The sequence below is a fragment of the Cavia porcellus genome, unplaced genomic scaffold, assembly GCF_034190915.1.
Source record: "Cavia porcellus strain 051 isolate PalLab524CR breed Dunkin Hartley unplaced genomic scaffold, mCavPor4.1 scaffold_1, whole genome shotgun sequence".
NCBI classification, from domain to species: Eukaryota; Metazoa; Chordata; class Mammalia; order Rodentia; family Caviidae; genus Cavia; species Cavia porcellus.
The window spans coordinates 215307140-215331896 of record NW_026947484.1 but is presented as its reverse complement, the minus strand read 5'-3'; the positions used below and the strand labels follow the sequence as shown (position 1 = coordinate 215331896).

Below are 24757 nucleotides of genomic sequence, written 5' to 3'. Positions count from 1 at the left end.
AAAAGAAAAGCAACTACATATTGAAACTCAGTGGAAGACTAAGCCTTCCACTCAAGAGATACAACAATTTCTTTTCTTTGTTCTGTTCTTTTCTTTGATACCAGGGATCGAACTCATGACCTTGCACTTGCCAGGCAGATGCTTACATCACTAAGCTAAATCCTCGACCCTAAAGATCTATTTTCTAATAGACAATCATGGGACCAAAAAAAAAAAAAAAAATCACAACCAACCAAACAAATGCAGTAACACAAAAACAAACAAAATTCCTAAAAATCAAAACTATATACTAGCTCTCTACATATGTATTTTTATTCAGATATGTAGCATATTAGTAATTTTCAGTGTATTTTTAACTAATCATTACCACCATAATTATATAAATGAGTTATTTATTAAGGAAGTGTATCATGATACTGAAAGTTTATTTATAGCATCTCCATTCCTTGTATCAACCTTGGAAATTACGTGTTATTTTACTTTGCAAATATATAAGCTTCAGTTCAGAGTATGAGTGACTTAGTTAAGTATCTAGAAAATGGGGGACATGCACATCAAGTCAGGTATTCTTGGGTTCAAAATCTGTTTCCAGTATACCACCCACTGCTTGCAGTAAAGTGCAGTTTGTTGACAAAACTATATAAATGGAGTGATAAAAATAGTGTTAGATTACACACTGTGCATACCAAATAGGAACTAAGAACTATTACATAACAGCATTTTCCTTTCTATGCTTTTAATTTTAAAATGGTAAATACATAGAGGGTCACTGTCTGATTAATACTTTTTACTAAGGTAGCTTCCTGGTATTTCAGTTACTAGAAGATATTTCAGATGAATCTACCTTACATGAAATTAACACTTGCTTCAAGGCATCAGCAAGGACTCTTGCTATTTTTCTGAATAGGGCCTTAGTAGCACACTGGAAAGCAGTCAGATAGATGTCAGTCATTACTGGCACTCAGAGGGTCGTGAGAAAGAAAATCTATTCCTCTAAGTAACAGGACCAGAGTAAGACATACTTACTTGTCCTGGGCATTAGGGTTCTGACCCCGAATCACCTGCATGACTTTGCATTTAACAAACATTGCAGGAGTCCCTAGCAGGTGCCATGCCACTGTAGACACAGGGAGCTTACATGTTGAATAAGGCAGGGTCTGCAACCTTCTGTAGCTTTGGACAGAATTGTTTTCTCATTGGTAGAGTTCATGACTGAAAGATACCTACAGGTTTAATAATAGTCAGTTCGGCACCATCTTTTCTAGGTAGAACACAACGCTTGGCGTGGTACAATGTGATGGAGAGAGAAGTTGGCAATGTTAACATAAATACAGCATCTCCACTGCATTACCATGGAGTCCAGGGAGTTGAAATGCTGCTGGCAAAATCGTGAATTGTTTAGGTTTTTAATATTTAACAGGTGTTCGTATGTGCCATTAGCACAGGCCTGGAGAGGAAGGAAACTGGTAACCTGGCTTATACAGAGGGCTTTGGGACTTCAGTCAGTGATGCTTAGCTGAGGTGCCACGTCTCAGACAGTGACAGAGAAGGCAAGGTGCACGTGCAGATGCAACACCGTGATGGATTACAATAACTTCACCTTCCCTCTTTTCTTCCTCGATTGTCTCCCTTTTATTTTCACTTTCTTATATAGGAGGAATCATGTGACATTTAGGCTTCTGTGTCTGATTTACCTCACCTACCATTATGGTCTCAAGGTGCACTCATTTTCCTACAAATGATTCAAGTTTATCTTTCACTAGGGCACAGCAACACTCCAATTGTGCATAAATATACATTTTCTTTATTCATTCATCACTCAATGGATATAGGGTACTTCCAAGATTTAGCTATCATGAATTATACTGCTATAAACATCAATATGCTTTTATCACTATAGTATTATGACTAACTTTTTCAGGAAAATATCTATAATGGGACTATCTGGGTTGGATGAAATTTCTATTTCTAGTTTCTTGAGGAATTTCCATAGTGGTTATATGAGTTTATATTCTCACCAAAAAGGCCTCTTCAGCACTCAGTAAACCAGTTAATACTCTCACTTCACAACCTCTCCAGCATTAGTTATTGATTGATTTCGTGATGGTAACCACCCTTTCTGGAGTGAGATGAAATCTGTGTTATTTTCATATGCATTTCTCAAATGACCAGCAATGCTGGACATTTTTCAGGTACTTATTGCCCGTTCGTACTTCATTTGTATTTATTGGTCATTTGCACTTTATCTGAGAAATGTCTATTCATTTCAAATGCCCATTTTGATAGGGTCCTTTATTTTGGAGAGTCTTTTTTTTTTTTTTTTTTTTTTTTAGTTCTTTGTATGTTCTAAATACTAGAACTTGGAGGAGTAGCTAGCAAAAGTTTTTGACCATTCTGTAAGTTGTTTCTTTTCTCTGTTGGTGGTTTCCTTTGCTGTTGAAGCTTTTTAATCTGTGATCCCATTTGATTTCTTGTGCAGTTGTGCTTTTGTTCGGAAAGCATACCTTTCTGGCCTTACACCTACGTCCTCAAGAATTTTACTTATTTTGTCTTCAGCAGATTAAGTGCTTCTGTTTTATTTTTTAAATTTTCACTTACTGTCTTTTGGAGACAGGCTCTCGCTATGCAGTTCAGACTGGTCTTGAGCTCACAATGATCTGCCTGCCTCAGCCTCCCAAGTGCTGGGATTACAGGCATGTGCCACTACACCTGCCTGTGTTTCTGTTTTAATACTTAGATCTTTGATTCTGATTTTGGTTTACTGAATGGTGAGAGATACAGGTCTAGGTTCAATCTTTGGCATGTGGATACCCAGTTTTCCCAGCACCATTCATTAAACAGACAATCTTTCCTCCAGTGAAAGCATTTGTTCCTTTGTCAAAGACAAAATAGCTGAGCATACTTGGGCTTGTTTCTGCATCCTCTACACTGTTCTTCTCAAACACAAGCCTGTTTCCTGCCCATATCATGATTTTTTAAAAATCTCTGTAGGTTTTTAGGGTAAATCAAAGTCTGGGATTGTGATGCCTCCTGCCTTGCCTTTGTTGCCCCAAATTGCTTTTGCTATTCCAGGTCTCTTCTGGTTCATATGAATTTTATGACTGCTCTCTCTAGTCCTGAGGAATGTTACTGGTACTTTCATGGGGATTGCATTAAATCTGTGTAACAGTTTTGGAAGTATGCCCATTTTGACTATATTGGTTCTGTCTATCCAGAAAAAGGGGATAGTTTGTATTTTCTGATGTCCTCTTTGACACTCTGTTTCAGGGTACTACAGTTTTCATTGTAGCAGTCTTTCACTTCCTCCCTTGGTTAATTCCTAAATGTTTCATTTGTCTTGATGCTATTGTGAAAGGTATCATTTCCTTAATCTTTCTTTCAGTGAGTTTATGGTTGGTGTACAGGAATACTATTGGTTTTCGAATGTTGCCTTTCAGTCCCCCTATGCTACTGAATTTGATTATTAATTCATCAAGTTTTTTGGTAGAGTTTTTGGGGTCTTCTACGTAGAGGATCATGTTCTCTCCAAATAATAATAATTCAACTTCTTCCTTTCCTATCCCTATCCTCTTTATTTCTTTCTCTTGTCTTACTGCTCTGGCTAATGTTTCAAGAACTATGTTGAATAGGAGTGGTAACAAAACATCTTTGTCTTGTCCTTGATTTTAGAGGAAAACTTTCAGCTTCTCTTCATTTAATATGATGTTGGCAATTGATTTATCATAGATGGGTTTTATCAGATTGAGACAAAGACCTTCTATTCCTATTTTCTTCAGGATTTTTATCAAGAAAAGATCTTGAATTCTGTCAAATGCTGTTTCTGTGTCTACTGAGATAATCATGTTTATGTGATGCATTACATGTATTGATTTGCATATGTTGAATTATTCCTACATCCCTAAAATGAATCCTGTTTGGTCCTTTAATGATTTGCTGCTTTCTGTTTGCCAGTATCTTATTGAGGATTTTTGCATCTATGTTCATTAAAGAAACTGCTGTATAGTTCTTTTTTCTTTTCTTTTCTTTTTTCTTTTCTTTTTTTTTTTTTTTTTTTTTTTGTTACTAAGGTCAAAAGGCACAAAACTTTTCATCACAAAGAGTGAACTTTAATGCATATAAAAAACCAACCAGAAAGTCAGGTGATAAAAAGAGTCCATATGTAGCAAAAGAATTTAATTTATTACAAATAATTTTGGAAAAGTGTTTTGACTAAGAACAAAAGAACTGTGCTTTTCTATATCTCTCTAGTGAGGCTCAGTAATTCTAAAACATCTGTACAAGAATACTGGGAATGAAAAAAATAAATGGGTAGTGGTTGATGAGAGTGAGGCTTTTGAACTTTTGGAGAGGGAGTGAACCAGAATGAATCATGTAGTAGGCATCAGTATGAACTCAGATTTAGCTTAGTATAGACAGAGATACAGAATAACTATAGATATGTTATATAAATGGGTTACTACACATACGTCTATTTCTTAGCTCTGCCTACCTAATGGATCTAGACATACTGATCATTTCCCCTCCACTCCCCAAACAACATCTCGGTTCTAACATTCTCTGATACAAAGAATCAAGGCCTCTGGAGAAGTGACTAATTCTATGTCTAGGTGAGCCCAGAACATCTTGTAGCATCAAAAAGGAAGAAACAAGCCAAAAGATAGAGACATATCAAAGGAATACAGGAGCCAACCTAAATGAGCTCTTAATGGCTAAAGCTAGAATAATCTGAGCCACAAAATAAATAATGTAATATTAGACTATAACCCAAAGTTTAAAATAAATATTCAAAAGTACATACTAATGTAAATAAATAAATGTTTGAAAATATACATAAATGGGAGAGGAAACAGTCCTCCCACAGAGAAGAAATGAAAAAAAGTACAGTTAATTATCCCGGCTTCAAAAGGTAAATCTTAACTTCCTTCCTCCCACCCTAAGTGTGGGTTGCACTTAGTAATTTGCTTCCAAAGAGCAGATCATGGAAAAGAGAGAGAGGATGGTGACTGTATAATGGATAGGCCTGGAAAACATCACCTATACCACATGACTGAGGTTGACATCAACAGTGGTAAGTGACATGGGCAGCACGCAACATATGTCCTTGATGTGCTATGATGCAAATGACATGTAACTTTCCAAATCCCACAATCCTAGTTCAACTATTAAAAAAAAATTAAACTGAGGGACTTTGTATAAAATATTTTACAGTCATCAATGCTAAGTTTATCAAAAACAAATATATGAACAGCTGTCACAGTGACAAAACCTAAAAAAAATGCACAGAATTTAGTTGACAGCAATGTACAAAATACTTCTTCAGCTGTGACAAATATACCACAGTCATGTAAGGTGCTAAAAGGTGTAAAAACTAGGGGAGGGGTATATAGAAAAACTTCTGTAATTACCTTTGCAACTCATTGGTATATCTAAAACTGCTCTAAAATAAAACATATATTTAAAAAGACAGTGGCTATCAGATTGTACACAGAAATAAAACCAGATATATGCTGTATATAAGAGACTACTAAAACTAACAATAAGAAATGAACTTGAAAAGATGAAAAATATATCAAGAAATATTAAACAAAAAAGAGGCGGCTTAAATATGAATTTTAAAATGATCAAATTCATTGTGACCAACACAACTGTATCTAAAATTTAACTTCTGAAATGAACAGACAGCTGAAAACTGTAGAGCTCTCCTTCAGGGGAGAGAGACAGGAAATTAGAAAAACAACAAAATGAAAAGTGAGGCTACGAGAAGATTAACCAGCAAATCACACGCTGATCCAGAGAGGCGAAGCGAATACCTTGATCGTATGTGCAGAACATGGCACTTGGTCTTTCTTTAACGAGGCCACAGAAGTCTTGGGGAGGCCACAGAAATCTCGGGGGTGCACGAGCAAGAGCCCACTGCTTAGGGATTATGGTAGAAGGGCACTGGTATTGCTTTTCTTCAGAGATTAACTAGTTTACGACTTTAAGTTAGTGGGAAAGGATTTTATGCATCTCTAATTCAGCCTCAGCATATACTGTGAGGAATACAGGCTCATTTCTAGCATCTTAATCCTGAATGTGCCCATGCACACATTTGTATGTTCAATCATGAATTTCAATATAAATTACTGCACAGTATCTCTGTTCTTTAAACGTGTGTCTGAAAATCAGAACTCATCCCTATTTAAATTTCCTCTCAAATAGTTTAATAAATGAATACTGCTTTTCAGTACAAAAACAGTTCTGGTAATTGGGTAAGTACATGTTTCACATATTTGAAAATATCAAATATAAAGTAGGAACCTAATACAGCATTACAGAAACACATTAGATACAAAAGTTGCTATATATCCTGTAATTAAGAAGAAAGCAATGGCATAAAGTCTAATGTCATTAAGTTTAATTAATTAAATGTATATGCAAATCCAATCTTACTGTCTAGGAGAAATGTGTTTTTACAGGTTTACCTAGAGAATAAGGAAAAAAGTCAAACAGCACATATAAGATGTTAATTATATTGCTCTTTTTGAAGGTTAACAAAGGTGATAGTATTTTCTCGCAGTTGTGAACTCTTCACAGTCACAATAAAAGTCTTTTCAATCTAGTTGAATTTTAGACCCTCCTCTTTTTAGACGGGAAGTTAATGAAAAATGTCCACTTTCAACACAAATTTCACTTTATAGAGAATAAAAAGGTACCCCAAATAAAATTACCAAGCTCCTAGAAAAAACAGGATTAGCTACTCAATACAAGCATGGCTCCATGTTAGACAATCTGATATCTGCACAAGCCTAGCAACTGCTTCAGAGCACTACCCACGGCAGCATGTGATGCCCACCCCACGCGTAAAGAGAAGATTCACGGAGGGTGCAGCAGGACACTAACACTCGGCCTCAGCTAAGGCTTGGAGGAACAAGTTCTTACCTCTATCACCAACTCTACTCACATGATGTGAAGAAAAAGTAAAAAAAAATGCACAAAATTCAAGAAATATTTAATTTGCTGACTTTTTTCTGAACATATGTTTGTATCTAAAGAGAAACACTGCATTCTACTGTGTGGTTATGTCTTTCTTTCAAATAGACAAAAAAAAAAAACCATGCTAACAAATTATTTGGCTATTTTTAAAAGAAGTATTAAGAATCTGTTTTTAAAAGTCTTATTTTTATGTATCATGACATGAATTAAGTCACAGCACCCTTATCTAGATTTATGTACTAGTTTTGTTTTTGAGTTCTAAATCTGGGTATCTGGAGGAAGCTTTATATTTAATTCAAAGTTTGATATCTTGGGTTACATTTTTGGCAGAATCTCTGTTCTCAGAGAAGGTTTATCCACAGTCTCTTGCCATCCTACCCACTACCTCCCTGCCACCAAACGAGGCTCAATGAAACAGTCAGCAATTACTACCAGTAATACATCACTGAGAAAATTCTAATTATGTGTTATTTTCCAAAGCTCCTCTAGGTAAACAGAGCCTAGAATTTTATTACGTGCCCCAAGTGTGGGGAGGGCAGAATTAAGTTACAACTACACATCGTGCACGTAGATCCCAGGCAGGTTAGGACAGGATATGAAGCAAACCCGAAGCAGCTAGGGTTTTAGAGTGAGTTGGCTTTTATGTTTACAGTGCTTCTCCAGGGTTAGAGGGGGAGAACAGAGGAAGAGGAAGCAGGGAGGTAAAAAGGAGAGCAGGCAGAGAGCAGGACAGCGTGGGAGCAGGATGCAGGAGAGCACTAGAGCTGAGCATGCTACCTCTGTCATTTCCAGTTTGAGTTTTTTTATCCCCTTCCCAATCATCTCCTCTCATTCATTTATTTCTATGAGTAGCACACAGTAGCCTGTTGAGCCACAACTTATTATTGGGTCAGGAACAGTTTCCTTCAAGGCCAGGGGTATTTAAATGCACTACAATATGCCTTATCCCCAGGACACATGGAGAAAATCCATAGGTGCCACAGAACAAAGCGTCTCAAGAGCAGGCAACTGTCCACCCTTGGGGACATGTAAAGTGTCTACAGACATTGCATGTTGTCTCAAGATGTGAAGGGATCATCCTGGCATCTTGTGCTCAGATGCTACAGAACACAGGACAATGCCCAGAATGAGCCACCACAACAAACAATGCTGTTTCGGTCTAAATGTTCCCCAAAAGCTTCCTGTATTTAGAGGTGAGGCTTTTGGAAGATGATTGTATCATGAAAGTGCTATACTCATGCATAGATTATTAATTGGCTGAATAGTACAGTAGCTGAAAAACTCAGGAGGCAGCACTTAGAGGAGGTAGGTCACAGGGCACGGAAGGGAAGGCCATATTCCTGTCCCTAGCTTCCCCCCACTCTGCTTCCTGGCTGCCGTGGGATGAGGAGCCTTCTTCCACCGCGCTGTTTCTGCCTTGAACCCTGCTGACCATGAGCTGAACTCACCAGAAACTAAGCTAAATTAAAGTTTCCTTCTTTTAAATTGTAATGTTGAGTATTGTGTCCAATAACAGGAAAGCTGACTACTACAAATGACAATGCCAAGACTGAGACCCTGCCATGGGGGAACAGGAACCGGGTGCAGAGGGTACAGACATATACAGACAAACATAAGAGCTTTATGAACAATCAGATGGTTTAGAATAGGAAACCAGTTATATTACATATTTGTACCTTTCTTTAGGCTCATGGCTTTTACTTTAGGCCTCAAGGATAGCTGCCTAATAGACTATCTTCCATCACAGTGGTTTTTAAATGGGCAGCAGTATTTAAACACTATTAAAATATACTGGGTGCCCTAAATAGGTCCAACAGCTCTGGAACAAATACATATACTTTGCAATCTCAAAAATGCAATAAAACAATGAGGTATTTCTTTTACCTGTTAGATTGGTATACTCTAAAAACAAAGACCAAATAATACTATTTTCATTGGCTAGGAAATTACCAAACAAATTCCATCATATAATGGGACCACATACCATCAGATGTCTTACAGGGATTCTAGGAAATAACCAAGGCCCAACAGCATACAGTGCGAGGCTTTGTGCTACTGTATCTTGGCAAGTACATTCAGAATTATCTTGAGTCATAAAATGCCTCAAACAATAAGTATGAGAAGGGTAGGAGGGGGCGGAAAACATGTCTCCTGAAGAAAAATGAACTTGGAAAAATGCTAGATTAATCTACCTAGGATGATTTATATCTCCTACTTTTTTCTCCCTTGGAATGATACAATGGTCTTTTGTCTCAGACACTGTGACAGTGTTCCCTTCCAGATTCCTCAGTCTCTGACAGGGTCTGAGAGAGAGGATGTAATTCAAAACAAAACAGGTGCAAGGGATAACGATTCAATGGACAGGAACTCTACTCTCAAAAATCTAAGCTAATCTTGGCCCTTCTAGTAGTATTTAATATGATCTGCAGGAAAGTAGAGAACACACTGACAGAGGAACCTGCCAGTGTTTTATATCACATCTAATCAAAACTGCTGAAATCCAACTTATTCCTCTTATGTACATGCTCACACATCAGTAGGAATCCTTATTCTTCACACTTTTATTTCAATGTACAACATTAGTTTTACTAAAACACAGCTTAATTTAGCTCAAAATCTTTTACTTACCATCTACATGAGTGATCTTCACATAATTCGGCTCATACACCCTTGCCCATTGGCAGCAGAGGTAGTGGGGGCAGCGGTGGCAACAGCAGAGACTGCGATCAATCAGTCTTTACTGAGCATGCCTGACATGCGCAAAATCTTCCTAGGCACTTGCTATGTATGAACTCATTTAATCTCAACTATCTTATGAAGTCTCAATTTCCAACTCACCAAGGAAGAAGTAGAAGCATATAAATTGAGTAATCCACCCAAAACACAGCAAGCAAGCAGCAGAGTTGGGGTCTAGACAAGACAACTGGCTGCAGAAGCTACTCTTACATGCTCTGAGAAATGATCTCTTTGAATACACGCTCCCAGCTCTTAGGTACTTTTTAATTTAGAAATTATATACTACTAGGCCAAAAAGTACATGATAGTTATATGTAAAGCGTTACTTAACAGTATGAGATAAAGGAAATAGGATGCTTACATAGCTTACACATACATAAACATTTGTGTTTTGAAGGCCATTGATTGCCTGGCATGCTTTTGGGACCTCTTTCACAGTGACCTGACACACTGCTGGACAGATGGGACAGACTGCTTTGGTTTCCTGCAAACACTAGGTTGCTTTCTCAGTACCCTGGCTCATACCAAGTCTCTGTCTCAAATATAGGAAGTTAATGTACAAGTTTATCTCAACACCCCTATCCTCATGAAGCCTTCTGTCCTCACTGTACCCCACCCATTCTGGTCTCATCTCTCAGAGGTGTGACTGTGTCCCTGTGCTTGGCACATGTCACATGCAGGCATGCATTTTTATGTAATTGCAATGGTGATGGTCTATTTTCCACAGCAGTTCATAAGTGTTGGAGAACCTATTATACATTAACTTTTCTTTGTATCCTCCATGGAACTTGGCACAGTACTGTATACTTAATAATCTCCCAGTAAATATTTGTAAATAAAAGCCTAAATGATCTCTACATTTACTCTACATCTTTGAGGTCCTGGCCCAGAATTATGGTAAAGATTCTCCTGGAAAACAGAGGGAGTCAGGGAGGGTTATTTCTCTCTTTAATTGAGCTCACGGGAGCTACAGCAGACAGGCCTGACTCCCTAAGATCCTAAGAGAAAGGACTTGAGAGAGGCCCCAGGAATGCGAGGCCCGAGAGACTTGCCTTTAGAGAACTCCTGGATTGTAAAATAATGCCACCTTCCAGGTCTCCTGTACCTGTTACTGCCCACAAGCTGCCACTTCTCCATGCACAAAGACAGCCTCAGACGCTGAGCATCTGCCTACTGGTATGTGTAAACATGAAATTTCTGGGAAAAAGAAGTCTACTTGTTAACTCTCTCCCCAAATTTTCCCTAGTATTTTGGTGGATTTGCTCAAATACCCATTCCCCTTTCAACAATGACTATTCAGGTTCCTCATTTAACATGGCCACCCATCCTCCTCCCCTACCCATTCCTGATTCCTTTTACCCTATTGGACTTGTCCTTTCTGTCCACAGCAATTATTACTATATAACAAAATACATAATCTGCCTATTATACTTACTATAATAAATACTGTTATGTTTTATTTTACTGCTAATTCTTATTCTCTGCTTCCTTACTGCTAGAATGTCAGCTCTGTGACAGCAACAATCTTTGAGAAGACCCCTTTTCCCTCTAATATATTCCAAGTAACTAGAATAGTACTTGGCATGAATTTGGTTTCAATTTATAATTAAATAAATGGACAGTGTCAATTTCCTTAGTACCTCATAATTTGAAGGCGCCAGAAAAAAGAATATTCTTTTTTGTCAACCAGCGAAGCAGTATAGTACAAGCTCAAAAGCTTCAAGCAATCCTAAATGTGTCCCAGCTCTACTTTTTATCATTTATCCATGCATAGGCACTAAATAATTTATATCCTAACCATCATACGCATACATACACACACGCACAGAGTACCTGGGAAAATATATTCATTCCCTTCATCATTCCTTCCCCAACTGTGATTCTGAACTAACACCTGGGCAAACAACAGCCAGCCATCCCTAAGCCCCACACACCCTCGCCTGCTAGCCTGAGTCCGGAGCATTATAACCCAGTGCCTGTGAACAATGACTGTGCCTGAATCTAGCAGCTAAGCACTGTTGCCAACACCCAGAGAAAGCACCCTAAGTAATACCATACCAAATAAAAGCTTTGATATATTTCTAAGGAAGGAATTAACTCATCTACTCATCTTCAAAAGTAGCATTTTAATTAAAAATGACTTTTCTGGGCTTATATCCAGAAGGAATACACTGCCAAAAGGTAAGATTTAACAAGGTTTAGTTTTAGTTTTATTTTTTGTTTTTCTGGGTTATTTTAGAGCCCAGTGCTTCCCAATCCTTTTCACATCAAGGCACACATAGAAAATAATCTTTCTTTGGCACACTTGGATGAAAGCGATGCTGCTGCTCCCAGCTGCAGGTAACTGCCCAGGGACTCCTAGGCCACAGTCAGGCCCCCCGAGAACCAAAGGTCTCACTAAATGCCTTGGCACATCTACAGTCACAGAACTGGGGAAATGCTGCCTTGGCCCTTCTTAGGCTGGGAACCTTCCTAGCAACTTAGATCATTCTCCTTGCACATTAACACAAGTCCTCAAAAAGGAACAGCAAATCTGACTACTAGTGAAAAGAATGAACATTTTCATTAAATTATGACTCATTCCAGAAAAAAAAGCACACTGACAAGCAATCCATTTATAACTTACAGCCATCAGCCTAATTTCATGCTTTTGTTTTTGATTTTCCATTCTGAAATTGTATTTTCTGGATATGAAATAAACAGCAATGGACACAGGCCAATATCTTAGGTCACCAAATGGAATACATCAAATAATATTCCATTGCTAGATAGCTTAAGCATTTTACTTTATGTGTCACAATTCTGTACTGTTAAAAAGTATAAAATATTAAAATTCGTAAAGCACAAGATGTCCTCTATGGTTACCCTTTCTAAAGATGAGAATAATCCTTTTAAATTCTATTTAATCACAAATACTAATTAAATAATAGTAGTTTTAAAACCTCTTTTTTATAATGTTTTTGTTGCCTTATTTATGAAACTCCAGTGGAGTTTATTCTTGAAGCTACTTCTATCATTGAATTTTCTATTTGCTTCTCTTGCTTGTATTTATAGGATGGATGGTCCATTCTTGCTTGATCAGTGCATCATACAAGTTGGCCAAATTGGCTTATCTTAACTTCCTTCCAGGTTTCTGTGTTTTTCCACAAAGGTAACACCATGATTTTCCTTTATTTTGGCCCTCATACCCTCCCTGCCAGCCCAGCATTATTGTTCCCACCCATGTAAGGATCTTGACTCTAGTCCTCACACAGACCATATCAGTATATTCCACACTAAAGCAGAAATGACCTTAGTTTGTCTCCTTTTACATCGGAAGCCCCACCTAGATGCTTCATCTTTTGCCTCTTTTCATTTCTTTGACTCCCATGCTCCTTGGTCACTGAAGTGTTGCTGGTTTCCTACCCACAGCCCCCCTTTCTGGAGGTAGGAACTTTAAAGAAGCTTTAAGTGGAAGACCAAGGAGAAATGATGACAGACACACGGAGGGAAAACTGGGGAGGGTGGTACAATACATCGTCCCAGTGCGCCATCTCTAGATTTCAGTCCATCTCCGTGAAGCTTCACCCACTTTTAGACGGGGCTTCTTCTGTGGCAGCTGAATCTAGAGTTTGCGATTGATTCCTGGTTCAATGCTGGAATTAAGGGTCGGTGACTGCTGGATTAGCCCACTGATTGGGCTGACACTGCCCTAATCCCAACCATCTGGATAAGATAAAAGGGGCAGAAAGAGCCTTGTTTCTTCCTTCTGCTTGCCTGCTTTTGCTGTCTTCCACTGCCATGAGCCACCCTGCCTTGGAGACAACCGATTCTGAACTAAAACTTCTACAAACTGTCACCTAAATAAAGCTTTCCTCCTTTAATGTTCTCAGCAATGAGAAAGATAATTAAGCCTTCAAAGTTGAGGTATCATATCACACTCAATCAAAGACCAAGTGACAAATGAAAAAACCAGAATGGAGATGAATTCTTGTTTTAATTTTCCTAGCCATAACAAGTTGTTACTTTAATCAATTATCAGAGAGGCAGTACATCCAAAAGCAAAAAACAACAGAGGTCTTTTAATATCTTGTTTCTGTCAATGACTACTTCTGTGATTTTACGCCAGTCACCCTCTCAGGTTTACCTTAACTTACTCATTAAAGATAGAGAGAGACAGAGACAGAGACAGACCAAAAGACACACAAAAATAGTAATACCTATCTGTCTTAACTTGTAGGGCTATAAATAAAAGAATATGAGTTAAATCACATATGAAATTCACATGGAGGTCAGAAGGCTCAAAATACTAATTTTATTTCTCTTATTGTAAACTTTCTCAAGTCAAACCCTGGCTAATATTTTATTGCCACTCATCTTCACAGACAGAAAAGTAAGATCTTTTTGACTCAAGAGTTCTCAAAAGCAGAAACCCAGGCTCCAAATTGGGAATAAAAATAAAAGAATCAAAATGTTTAACATATTCTGCTAGTAAAAACTGAGGAAATGTAGCATCAGCATTAGAAGAAAAAGGGATGTATAGCACTGAAGGGATTATTTGGATTAACTAGAGAGAAAAGAATTTTTCTGCTTAGAATCTTCAATATACAAAATGCTTTTCCTCCTTTACACATGAGTATATTTATCTCAGTTGTGTACCCAGCTTCACCCACGCTGAGAATATGTAGCACAGTGGTAGAGCACTTGCCTAGCATGTAGAGGGCTCTGAGTTAGATTCCCAGCACAGCGAAGAGAAAAAAGCATTTCACCCACATAATTACAGAAAGAGCAAGGCTCACCTTTTTCATGTTTATAATATCAAGGCGGGGGTGCGGAGGGGGAAGAGCAAGGAAATAAACTAAACATTAAAACTCTTTCTTCAAATGGCATATATTTCCATATGAAACACCAAAATATGAGTTAAATATTTCTATGACTGTTGGCCAAACTCTTCTTGAATGCAAGAAGGAATTTCTCAGGAGTGATAAGTAACCTAGTAATAATGTTAAGTCTCCAACATGAAGAATCTTGGCAATAAAAACAGACAGTTAATTCTACTTAGAAGTCAGGGAAGCCCTGCCAGTCCTGCTCCCAAATGAGGTAATGTCCATGGCTCTTATCTGGCCTTTATTGAGATTTAATGTCATTTACCCTTAGCTTTTATGAACCGGGTACATAATCTCACCTTTTCTAATGTGTGTTATTTCCAACTATTTCACCATTGCAATTATGAACCTCTGATTTTGAAAATGATTAAGAAATGAATCCCACATGTTTTTTTTTTTTTTTTTTTTTTTTTTGGCAAGTCCTATAATTTTAGTCTTTCTTCTATAGTCTCAGAAAATTCAGAGATCAGCACATTTCTTGTTTTTATGGTATACTATAGAAACACTCTGAGGTTTGATATATTTATGTAAACATTTTCAAAGAAGTCAAAATGTATAATTCAAGAAAATGTTCTGTGAAAGAATTTGTTTTCTGATTACAAAATGATTTCCTGCTTTTGAAAAAAATAACAATTTTATATTTACTTAGCTGGCTCAAAGGTCCCATGGAGACTATCATTCCTTTCAGTCCCTGACATCTCTCTTCCAGGTGCAGACCTTTTCTGGTTTCAAAGGTAGCTTTATGTTGAGAAGGAATCTACAAGCTGCAAGAAGGGAAGAGGAAAAGCACCTCCCAACTTGAGCCCTTATGCTTTCTCCACCAAGAACCACAGGGTGAAACCAAGCCCTTACAACACAGATGGGACACTGAAACAAACATGACAGGAAGCTTTTGCACACGCCTTTGACTTCCTTTTTCCAACCAGAGTAAAACAATGTTGATAAAGGCAGGATTGTGTTTGACAACAGAAATAAATATCCAACATCCATAATATTGGCGTTTTTCCAACAAGTCCTTTTTGTCACTAACATTTAGGAACAAGAGCAACAAGCAGACAACCCCAGCACTAAGAAGAGGTATTTACCTTTCCGCAGAGTTTCACTATATAGCAAACAAAGTCAATCTGAGAACATTAAAGGTAGCCCAGAGACAGAGAACAAATGATATGTGATTGCTGGACAGACTGATGAAATGCAGCCATGCTGTCAGTCATGGTGGTGTGATAAGACTGGGCAGGGGCATTCATAAAACTAGTGAAAGAGGGAGAAGCAATTCCAACCACATTACTTTTGACAAAGTTCATCCAAGAGTGTCAACAAAGACAACCTGAGGGCAGATCCCTTTGACAATCGGGGCTTTTTATAACTCTACTGTAGTGCATACTTAGAAAAGCCTGTTCCGCATCTCTCTCTGATACTAGCCCCTTTCCTCCAAAGTAGATGCAGAGTTTGACAAGCGCAGAGACCTCAGAGAAGTCTTTGATTAGGTCCTAGGCCCACTGTGAACCATCCCTATAAGCATAGTAACTCCATACCCTTTTCATCACAAGGAGGAACTGTGAGGCCGCAAGGGAGACAAGAGCTCAAGCATTCATAATAAGAAGCCACTGAGCTTCTTATTATACTGTACATAGTATACTATATTATTATACTATATATTATACTATACATAGCACAAGGCAGATGACCCCACGGTGCAGTTGAGATACTGGGCATTCTGGCACACACCCATAACCCCAGCATTCTGGGAGGCTAAGGCAGGCAGATCATGAACCCAGCCTGGGCAATTCAAAACCTTAGCATTTCAAAATAACAAAGGCTGGGGATACAGCTCAAGTGAAAAGGCCCAGGGTTAAAACCCTGGCACCAAAAGTAATAAAAAAGTAGTCTGGGGTTCTTGGGGGGTATATTCTGTGTCTAACTATTTTAGGAGGTCCACAAGATCAAATTACTTTCAAAAGGATGCTAAGATCTTAATTTCTTCCTTTGCTTCCATTCTCTCTTGAGATCTAGTAGAGTTTGCCAGAGGCAATAAGGGATGTGAGATAGTCTCACTCTGATGATTAATGGCGTATGTGCTTTTGGGCCCCTATGTTTTCATACATCCTCAATTTTATTTTCTCATTAAATACTGATAGGCAAAATGTCCTTGGGAGCTTCAATAACTTTCAAAAGACCAATTTGAAAGCCATCAACCTAGAACTTCAATCTCACCCAAACTTGCAGCTTGCAGGTAGGCTGATTTCTCACCCACCTGGAGCCTTTCTCTATGATCCTCCCTCTGCAAAGGCGATTCCTCCACTTTGCAGGGCTAATTTATTCTGGTGTGTGCAAAATTTTCCCAAGATATGGCCCTGCCATGTGCTTAGCTAGCACTTTGCACACTATGATGTGATTTTCTGGTAATTTTTTATTCTTGTCTTCTCTGTGGCAAGGACCTCCTGTTCTGATTATGACACCATAGGATGCAATAGGCACTCAAGAATTAATTATTGAATATATATAAAACAGCCAGGGGAAGGAAGGCAAGAAGATGAGTTTATCTTGCATTCTCACCTTTAGGGAATTAACTACCCAAAATACTATCATTAAAATTACAATGATAACTATATATCTTACTCTGGACCAGGTTCTGTGCTAAGTACTTCATATACATTAATTTATTTAGTTTTCTTAAAATTTCCAAGAAGCATACACTACTTTTTGTTTATTTGTTTGTTTTGTTTTGAGACAGGGTGTTGCTAGGTAGTTTACGCTGCCCTCAGACTCATAGTGACCCTCTTGCCTCAGACTCCTAAATGCTGGGACCACATGGGCGTGCCACCATGCCCAGTTGAAGAATACAACACTCACTGATAATTTCAAAAATGAAGGCACAGGTGCACAGGTAGTAAAGAGTAGATATTCACACCCCAGCAAGCCAGCTCGAAGCCTGTGTTGGTAACCCTCTACGTGCTGCCTAACCTTTGGCAGCATGGACCCTGTACTTGTAACAGCTACTGGGATCTCAAGGCCAATCCACCCTTCTAATAAACCAGGAAAATGACCTGACATTTAAATTCTATCTGTAGCCCACTCCATGTGGAACCACAGTAGAATGTGAACTGAAGATTTAGCCAGCACTACCTGTCCCTGTGTTAGGGTTAAATAGGAGTCTCAGTAAGATGTCCTTTCCCCATTATTCATTGTACTTAAATCTTTCTTTCCTGTACTTAAATCTTTACAATAAATTAATTTGTATATTTTTCAAAATACATGTTTCTTCCAAACTGGAAAACTGATTTTCATATCCTGCGGCTCTGTACTATAGGGTGAACTCTTCTTGACGTGTCTAGCTTCTTTCCCTCCCTGCTAGGCAAGCTGCTGCCAAGGAAGGCTCACAGCTTCCTCCTGGTTAGAAAGTGGTCTGCAGGCATACTTAATATAGCATAGTATGTTGTAGAAGACACAAGGATTAGTGCCAAAAATAATCTGCCAGAATCACAGTGTAACACAGCAGTCATGTTTGAGATGAAGAAAGCATATAAAGGAGTAACCTGGCTTACCTGGAGAAGGGTCCCATGAATATGGTTTTGCCGGAAACACTGGTCAGTGCAGCTGGGGAGTGTGGCCAGCAGGGATCGGACAGTATTAGGAACCTGGTCTACCATAACAAGAGGTACCAAAGCACGAGCTGCCATTTCCCGGGAGCGGTAGATAGGTGAGCGACCACACCTAGGAGGAAATAAAAACACACACCCATTCAGTATTCTTCTCCACATCTGTGCCTTTGTAAAAACGGACATCCCACCCACCCTGGCTCAAACAGCCAAAGGGAGGAGGTGGCAGGAGGTGCTCCTTATGCCAAATGTTTTCTATATAGCACTTCATTTATTCCAAATGACATTATTTAGTATTTGCATTAGTTCTACAAGTAATTTTGCTTTTAAAAAAATGTAATTATAGGAGTTAGTATAGAAGGGACCCTCACCCCAATGTTATAGCACAAGTTCTGTTAAAATAAAAACTTGGACCTGTGGACCTGTAAATCCGCTTGTGATTCATTTCTCAGGTACTAAGGTCTTACAAATGTACTGAGGAGTCTAACCCTGTATAATATGGATATATATCCCTGTGTGTGTGTGTGTGTGTGTGTGTGTGTGTGTGTGTGTGTATCCATCATAAGATTAAATGTAGACATTTGGTTTGGAAAAATAAAAAAAATTGGAGGTAGCAAAAATGGCTTACATTTTAACAATGGAAAGATATTTACTGCGTGCTTAAAATGAGCAAAAAGCCTTGTGAAGCTAGGCAAAGTGGCACATACCTGCAATTTCAGCACCTGAAAGGCTGAGGCAGGAGGGTTGCCATAAGTTCAAGGTTAGCCTGAGCTACACAGTGAACTCAAAGTCAGCCTGAACTAAATAATGAGACCTGTCTCAAAAAAACAAAAGGAAAACAAACCAATAAGGGTTGTGATGATGTATGCTGTGAAAAGCAGGATTACCTTTGTCTCGGAGGAGCCCATATTCTAGTTGTCAAGATGAGACGGACATTTGAAAATAGGACCAAGAGCCAAGACAGTATGGGGAAAATGATGTTGGCATTACAGCTAGAGGAAATCAGCAGATGAGGAGTAGGAACTGGAAAGCAGGATTCAAGCAGGACAAGAGAAAACAGGAAGATGTTAGCCAAGGTCAACGGTGTGAAGCAGGGGAGGTGCGCCTGACTGCAGCAGAGGCTGGTGACCAGGAGTGGAAGGCATGGCTGAGAAGTGGGGCGGCCTACGTCACCAAACCCCCGCCTTCGGGCTTACTGACACTGAACAACTGGAATAAAGGTTGGCTCTTAAACAAGTGAAAGTCATTAACAAGTGGGATTCAGAGATTCCAGAAAGGACTTCTTGAATTTGTAAACACTATGAACTCACCAGGCCACAAACATTTGGTTGAAGTTGTGTGCTAGAAAGCCATCAAAGGCATGGCACTCACAGTCTGAGAGAGAAGTCGAACATGGCAAGCCCTTCCTTAAGTAAACTCTTAATTAGAATTCTCTAGACATGATCTTTTAGCCAATTACAATAACTAAACTTACCGAGATGCCTTAGATACCAAGACAAGAGTGAGAAAGCTCAGAACACCATAGACTCTGTAGGGGGAAGGAATGGCCACTGAACTTTTTAAAAGCTAACCAATGCTTCAAGAAGGAATTACTCGTAAGATGTGATTCACTAGGGCCACATGGCCATGGAGCCTTAGCATGTAGAGAGACCGAGCCCTTTGAAATGCTTCTGATTCCCTAGAGTATCAAGGACACTTATCTCAATATGACAATAAATACAGATGCAATTTCTGTATAGGCGAAATTTCTGAACAGAAATTCATCATGGTTATGGTGGGGAGGAGGAGGCAAGGACAGGAGGTATGTGACAAGGACAGCGTATGTGACAAAGCTGTGTCAGCTTTCCTCAAAGTTGGGAGGTCTGCTGGTAGTTCCGTCAACATACAGATTCAGGATGAGGAAGTGCTCACATCACGTCTTTCCTTTGGGAAGACACTGAGAGCTAAAGTTACACAAGGGAGCGAGAGTCCCTACTGGTCTTTGACTAGGTCCTGAAAATTCTGCCCAGTTTTTCCACTTACTTGTCTTTACAATGATTAAATGCTTAACCTGTAATTAGTAAATACAGTAAAATGTTTGCTTTGGCCTACAGGAGGAGAAAACTTTACTGGACAAAGAAATGAAAATACTCTGAAAATGTTTTGTGATTTAATTAGTGAATGACCTCACTGCCACAATCACTTGTCAAACCTCCTTGCTATCTGTCCCCAGCCAGGGGACACACACACTTTGTGCTATAGTGTGTTTTATGTCACAGAAAGCACTTGTATGTAAATGTTTCCGCAAATACAAATAACTCTGACATGGTTACAGATATTTAGTTTCCAACGAGCAGCAACCCTACACTAAATAATCCTCTCCCCGTTTGCTCTTGACCTTTTACAAATGACTATTTCCCAAAGAAATCTGGCATCTGGCATGTATGACAAAGAGTGGAAAGTGGGAAAAATGCCAGAATGTCCTACTTTTGGATACCCTGTGGTAGGGTACTTTTAAAAACCACAAGACCGGGTTAAAAAGCAAAATTAAACCACTCCTCAAAAAAGTCATGTAATTGCAACAGAGGAGAGAAGCCAATCTTTAAACCAAAATGTAATTAAATAACATTCATTATAAAGCAGTGATTAAGTGTAATTTCAAACACCATTTTAGTATAAATTCTTTAAGTGGAAGGCTAGATCACAGCTCAATTTATACATAAATATGCATGTATGTGTATGATCTGTATTCTACATACTAAGCCAAACTTCATTTCCAGGTTATTATTTTGAGAACTGCGGGGTGGGGAGGTGATGTGATGAGACCACTGAGAGTCTGGTGGTTATCAGGGTAGAAAAACGGCAGTGTCCGGGTTTTCATTCTGCTTTGAACACTGGGTTTATTCTAGAGCACTGTGGCGAACCTATGGCATGAGTGCTGCAGAGCAGGCTGTTTGTTATCACTGAAAGCTCTAAAAGGTTCCCTACCACAAGCCCAATCACGGAGCTGGAACCCAGAGGATGCATGCCTTTGAGGTCACATCCATTCTGCTTCCCTGTCACTCAGGCCTGGCCTGGGATGAGCTGCCACAGGCTGTTAATTCTAGACTGAAAATGAGAGCTGCAGCCTCTACTACCTTGACATCCCTTCATTTGCCCTTACAAAACGCAGACACATCATTCAGTCACGTCACGTGGCAGGGACACAAGGTCACAGAGGCAACTGACAATGGCTGCTTAAGTTGACACCATTCCTTTCTGTGCTAGGAAATAAAGTGAGGGAATTTTCCAATGAGAGAGGAGAAGATATACAGTATGGTAATTACTTTTAAAAGCTCTTAGGGCAATGTACCTTAATTATTCAGATTTATAAATTTTCTTCAATAAAATGAAAAGATGCATGGTTTCTGAATACTAATTCCAAGTTATCTGGTCTTATCACTATACAGAGATGGAAGTACAAAAATTATATATCATCTGAAATTTCATTTAAATCTTTCATCAGTTTTTTCCTAGACAACAACAAATACAGTTTCAAACTAGATTTCTGAGATTCCATCCAAATGTTTTAGACAGCTAGGAAAGAGACTTTCTTTTTGTCAGAGCACTGAAATGTGGTCTACTTTAACAATAATTCTTTCCTAACACTGGGAAAACATGGAAAAGACTTCACAGCAACATTCATGCAAATTTAGCAGAAGCCCTAAAGATTTAAGAGAGCAATTAATTTCAATCGGTATCCAAAATACAATGGAGTGTAACAAAGTGAACAATACATGAAGGTCTAGCACAAACAGGATGAAATATTCCTAAGCACTGAAACTTCTGGCTCCATCTTTCCTGCCAGACCATCGGGGTTTTCTCTTGGACTCTGGAGCTACTAGCAGCACCCTTGTCCTTGTCTGTGCTGCCGGCTGCACCAGGTAGAGCATTTCCCGATCTCCCCTTGGGAGTCTGAGGCTGGGATGAGCCACGTGCTCCGCAGGAGTGAGAAGCTCGCTTATGCAGACTAAGTGAGAAAGCTGCTGTCCTCCCTGTGGCAAAGCCCCTCGCAGTGTTTCTGTCTGAACTCCACAGAAGACCAGAAGATGAGAACAGTCCGCAGTCACTAATCCTTTCAAGGGGTTGAACCTAACACCTGGCCTCAGCACATCCTCCTTCTTTGCTGGAGAGAACAGGCCTGAGAAATCAGTCTGAAAGGGCTGGGTCTGCTTTTGGTGTGGTCGCTGCCCAAAAGTCAAGCTCTCAAAATGATTTAATACACTTGAAACTTGCCACATTAACCTTTAGGGTGAGTGATTTCACACTTAAAATGAGCGATTTTTTTTAGTTTGCAAACACAGAGTTGGGTGGTCAATTTAAGAAACTGCACGAAGGTATACAGAAAATGTACTTTCTTCTTTTAAGAATACTGTGTTGTGGGGATTTAGAAAGGAATGTTTTGTTCCCATTTGAACAGCAACAAAAAAAATTTCTTTTAGGCTTTCAAATGTTCCAGAACCCACGCCAGCTTCTACTGCCACATTAATAAATTTTCTCATTCTGGTACTTAAAGTAGCTAAACCTAATCTGAGGCTGGTTGACCAAATCAATCACATTTTACTAATTTAACTTAATTTTGGGGTGACTATTTCTAAAAGGTATTAATATCAAAGATCCTGGGACTCAGGTGAGTGTTCAACACACACTGACCATTTAGAAACATAATCTTTAAATGGGAACAATTTTATTAACTTCCCTTTGACAAGAATTTGTTACATTTCTGAAAGATCTCAATGCCCATGCTAAACCCAAGGGAAACCAAAGGGACGGGGAGATAGAAACGTTTACTGAGTGTCTGCTGGATATCAAGCAATATGCTAGGTACTTTCAAATATCTTATTTTACTTTTAGCACCCAGATAAGCACTCTGTAATAAGTATACAATACTATCAAATACATGTAGGTTTTCATTCAAAAGTTCTAATGGAAATATGTAAAGAACGATGAGTTACCAAATAAAATGTAACCACAACGAAATAACTGCCTAACATCAATTTCTGTTGGGATCATGGATGTGCAATCCTTTATAAGCTGTTGATCTCTCTAATGTCAATCATTAGAACTCATCCTTACAGGCCTCATTCACAATGAGGTTTCCTACTATATGTGTTTCCCACTGCTCTAACCAATGTTTAACAAAATAAAAATTACTTTTAAGGAAGGCAAATTAGTCACAGGACCTTGATCCAAACTCATCCACCAAATTGTACACTGTAGGATTGGTCAATTGACAGTCTGTGAAGAGTCATATCAGACTCCGACAAGTTCCACAAAACATGTGGCAGTCTTCTGTTGTTCTCTACCATTTATCACCTCAGAAATCATCTACAGTCAAAAGTATTGTATTTATGTAGCAATAGGTTCAACATTCAAATTGCCCAGGAATAAACATCTTCAACATTTTTAATGAAAAGAAAAAAAATATAGAGAGGTCAGCGAATTGGCAGAATCTTCATGAACTCAGGAAAAAAAAATAACACACATAGTCATCAGCTTCAACCATTTTGGTGAAGTGAAACCTACTAATGAAGCAGAAACACATGGTTTCCTTTGTGTCTTTTTAAAGTGAGAATACTTTTAAAACACTCTCATGTTAAAATATTAGTATCTAACAATGTGGCCACAGGCTTGTTACATAATGTCCTTTCCCATCCTGGTCTGTAAAAGGATAATGGAAGTAATTCACAAAGTCCCCTTCAATGACAAAATAATCCTTTAAATATTGGACATTTAAACATCCCCAGCAGATAGCAATCTTTTTTTAAAAACATATCTTTATTATCTCTCTTGCTTTGTTCCATTGTATAACTTCCTAATAATACTGATGCTAATAATAAAAGTTTTATGTCTAACACTAACGATACCCAATCTTCTTACACTTGGAACCAATTTTCTCCAGTTTGAGCCTCTGTGGAGCTGGAGAACAAATGACCAGTGTTTTCTGCACAGAGGAAAACCCTCCATTAATTCTATCGGAATCCTGTCATTAAAGCGCACCTCTGATTCTTCCCCTCTGAGGGCCAAGGCAACCCCAGGCCCTTTAATCACGAGATCCTCCTCTCTGGAATATCTAGTTAATTATTTTGCCCCTACAGGAAGTTGAATGAATCTGCCCAGATAGCAGCTAAAACAATGGCTGGTACTCCTGCTAGATGAGAGAAATTTGAGCAGTTCTTTTAATATTGTTGCTCTGCAGATTATAATGTTTTTGTTAAGCTAATTAATGTCCCTAAATGACTTTTCTTGTGTTTCACAGCAACATTTCAAGCTAAAATCAGAAAGACTGAAATTTTAAAAACCATAAAGTACCTGAAAAGTCTCAAAATTATGAGATTGCCTTTGTTTTGCTTTTGGTTTTGTTTTTTTAGAAGGGGGTTAGGAAAAGGGAAGGATATTGAGATGCTGGAAACAGACCCACCCCAGGGTAGATGTCTTTTCCCAAGTGAAAACTGCAATTAGGTAAACTGAGTCATTCTTCAGCATGCTGCACCCCAAACAAACTTGCCAGTCTGTTTCTAAATTCTCTAGGGAAAGTTTTTCAACCTCTTTTGGTTGCTTGAA

General features: G+C 38.7%; 1 protein-coding gene across 2 annotated transcripts in view; it reads right to left on the bottom strand.

The window, feature by feature from the left end:
- Positions 1-24757, bottom strand: part of Thada (THADA armadillo repeat containing) — a 315049-nt gene that overhangs the window by 132456 nt on the left and 157836 nt on the right. For both annotated transcript variants that reach the window (XM_063229252.1, XM_063229250.1), the window contains one exon: positions 18122-18290. In XM_063229252.1, coding sequence (XP_063085322.1) covers positions 18122-18290 — 169 coding nt within the window. The remainder of the gene's footprint in view (positions 1-18121; positions 18291-24757) is intronic.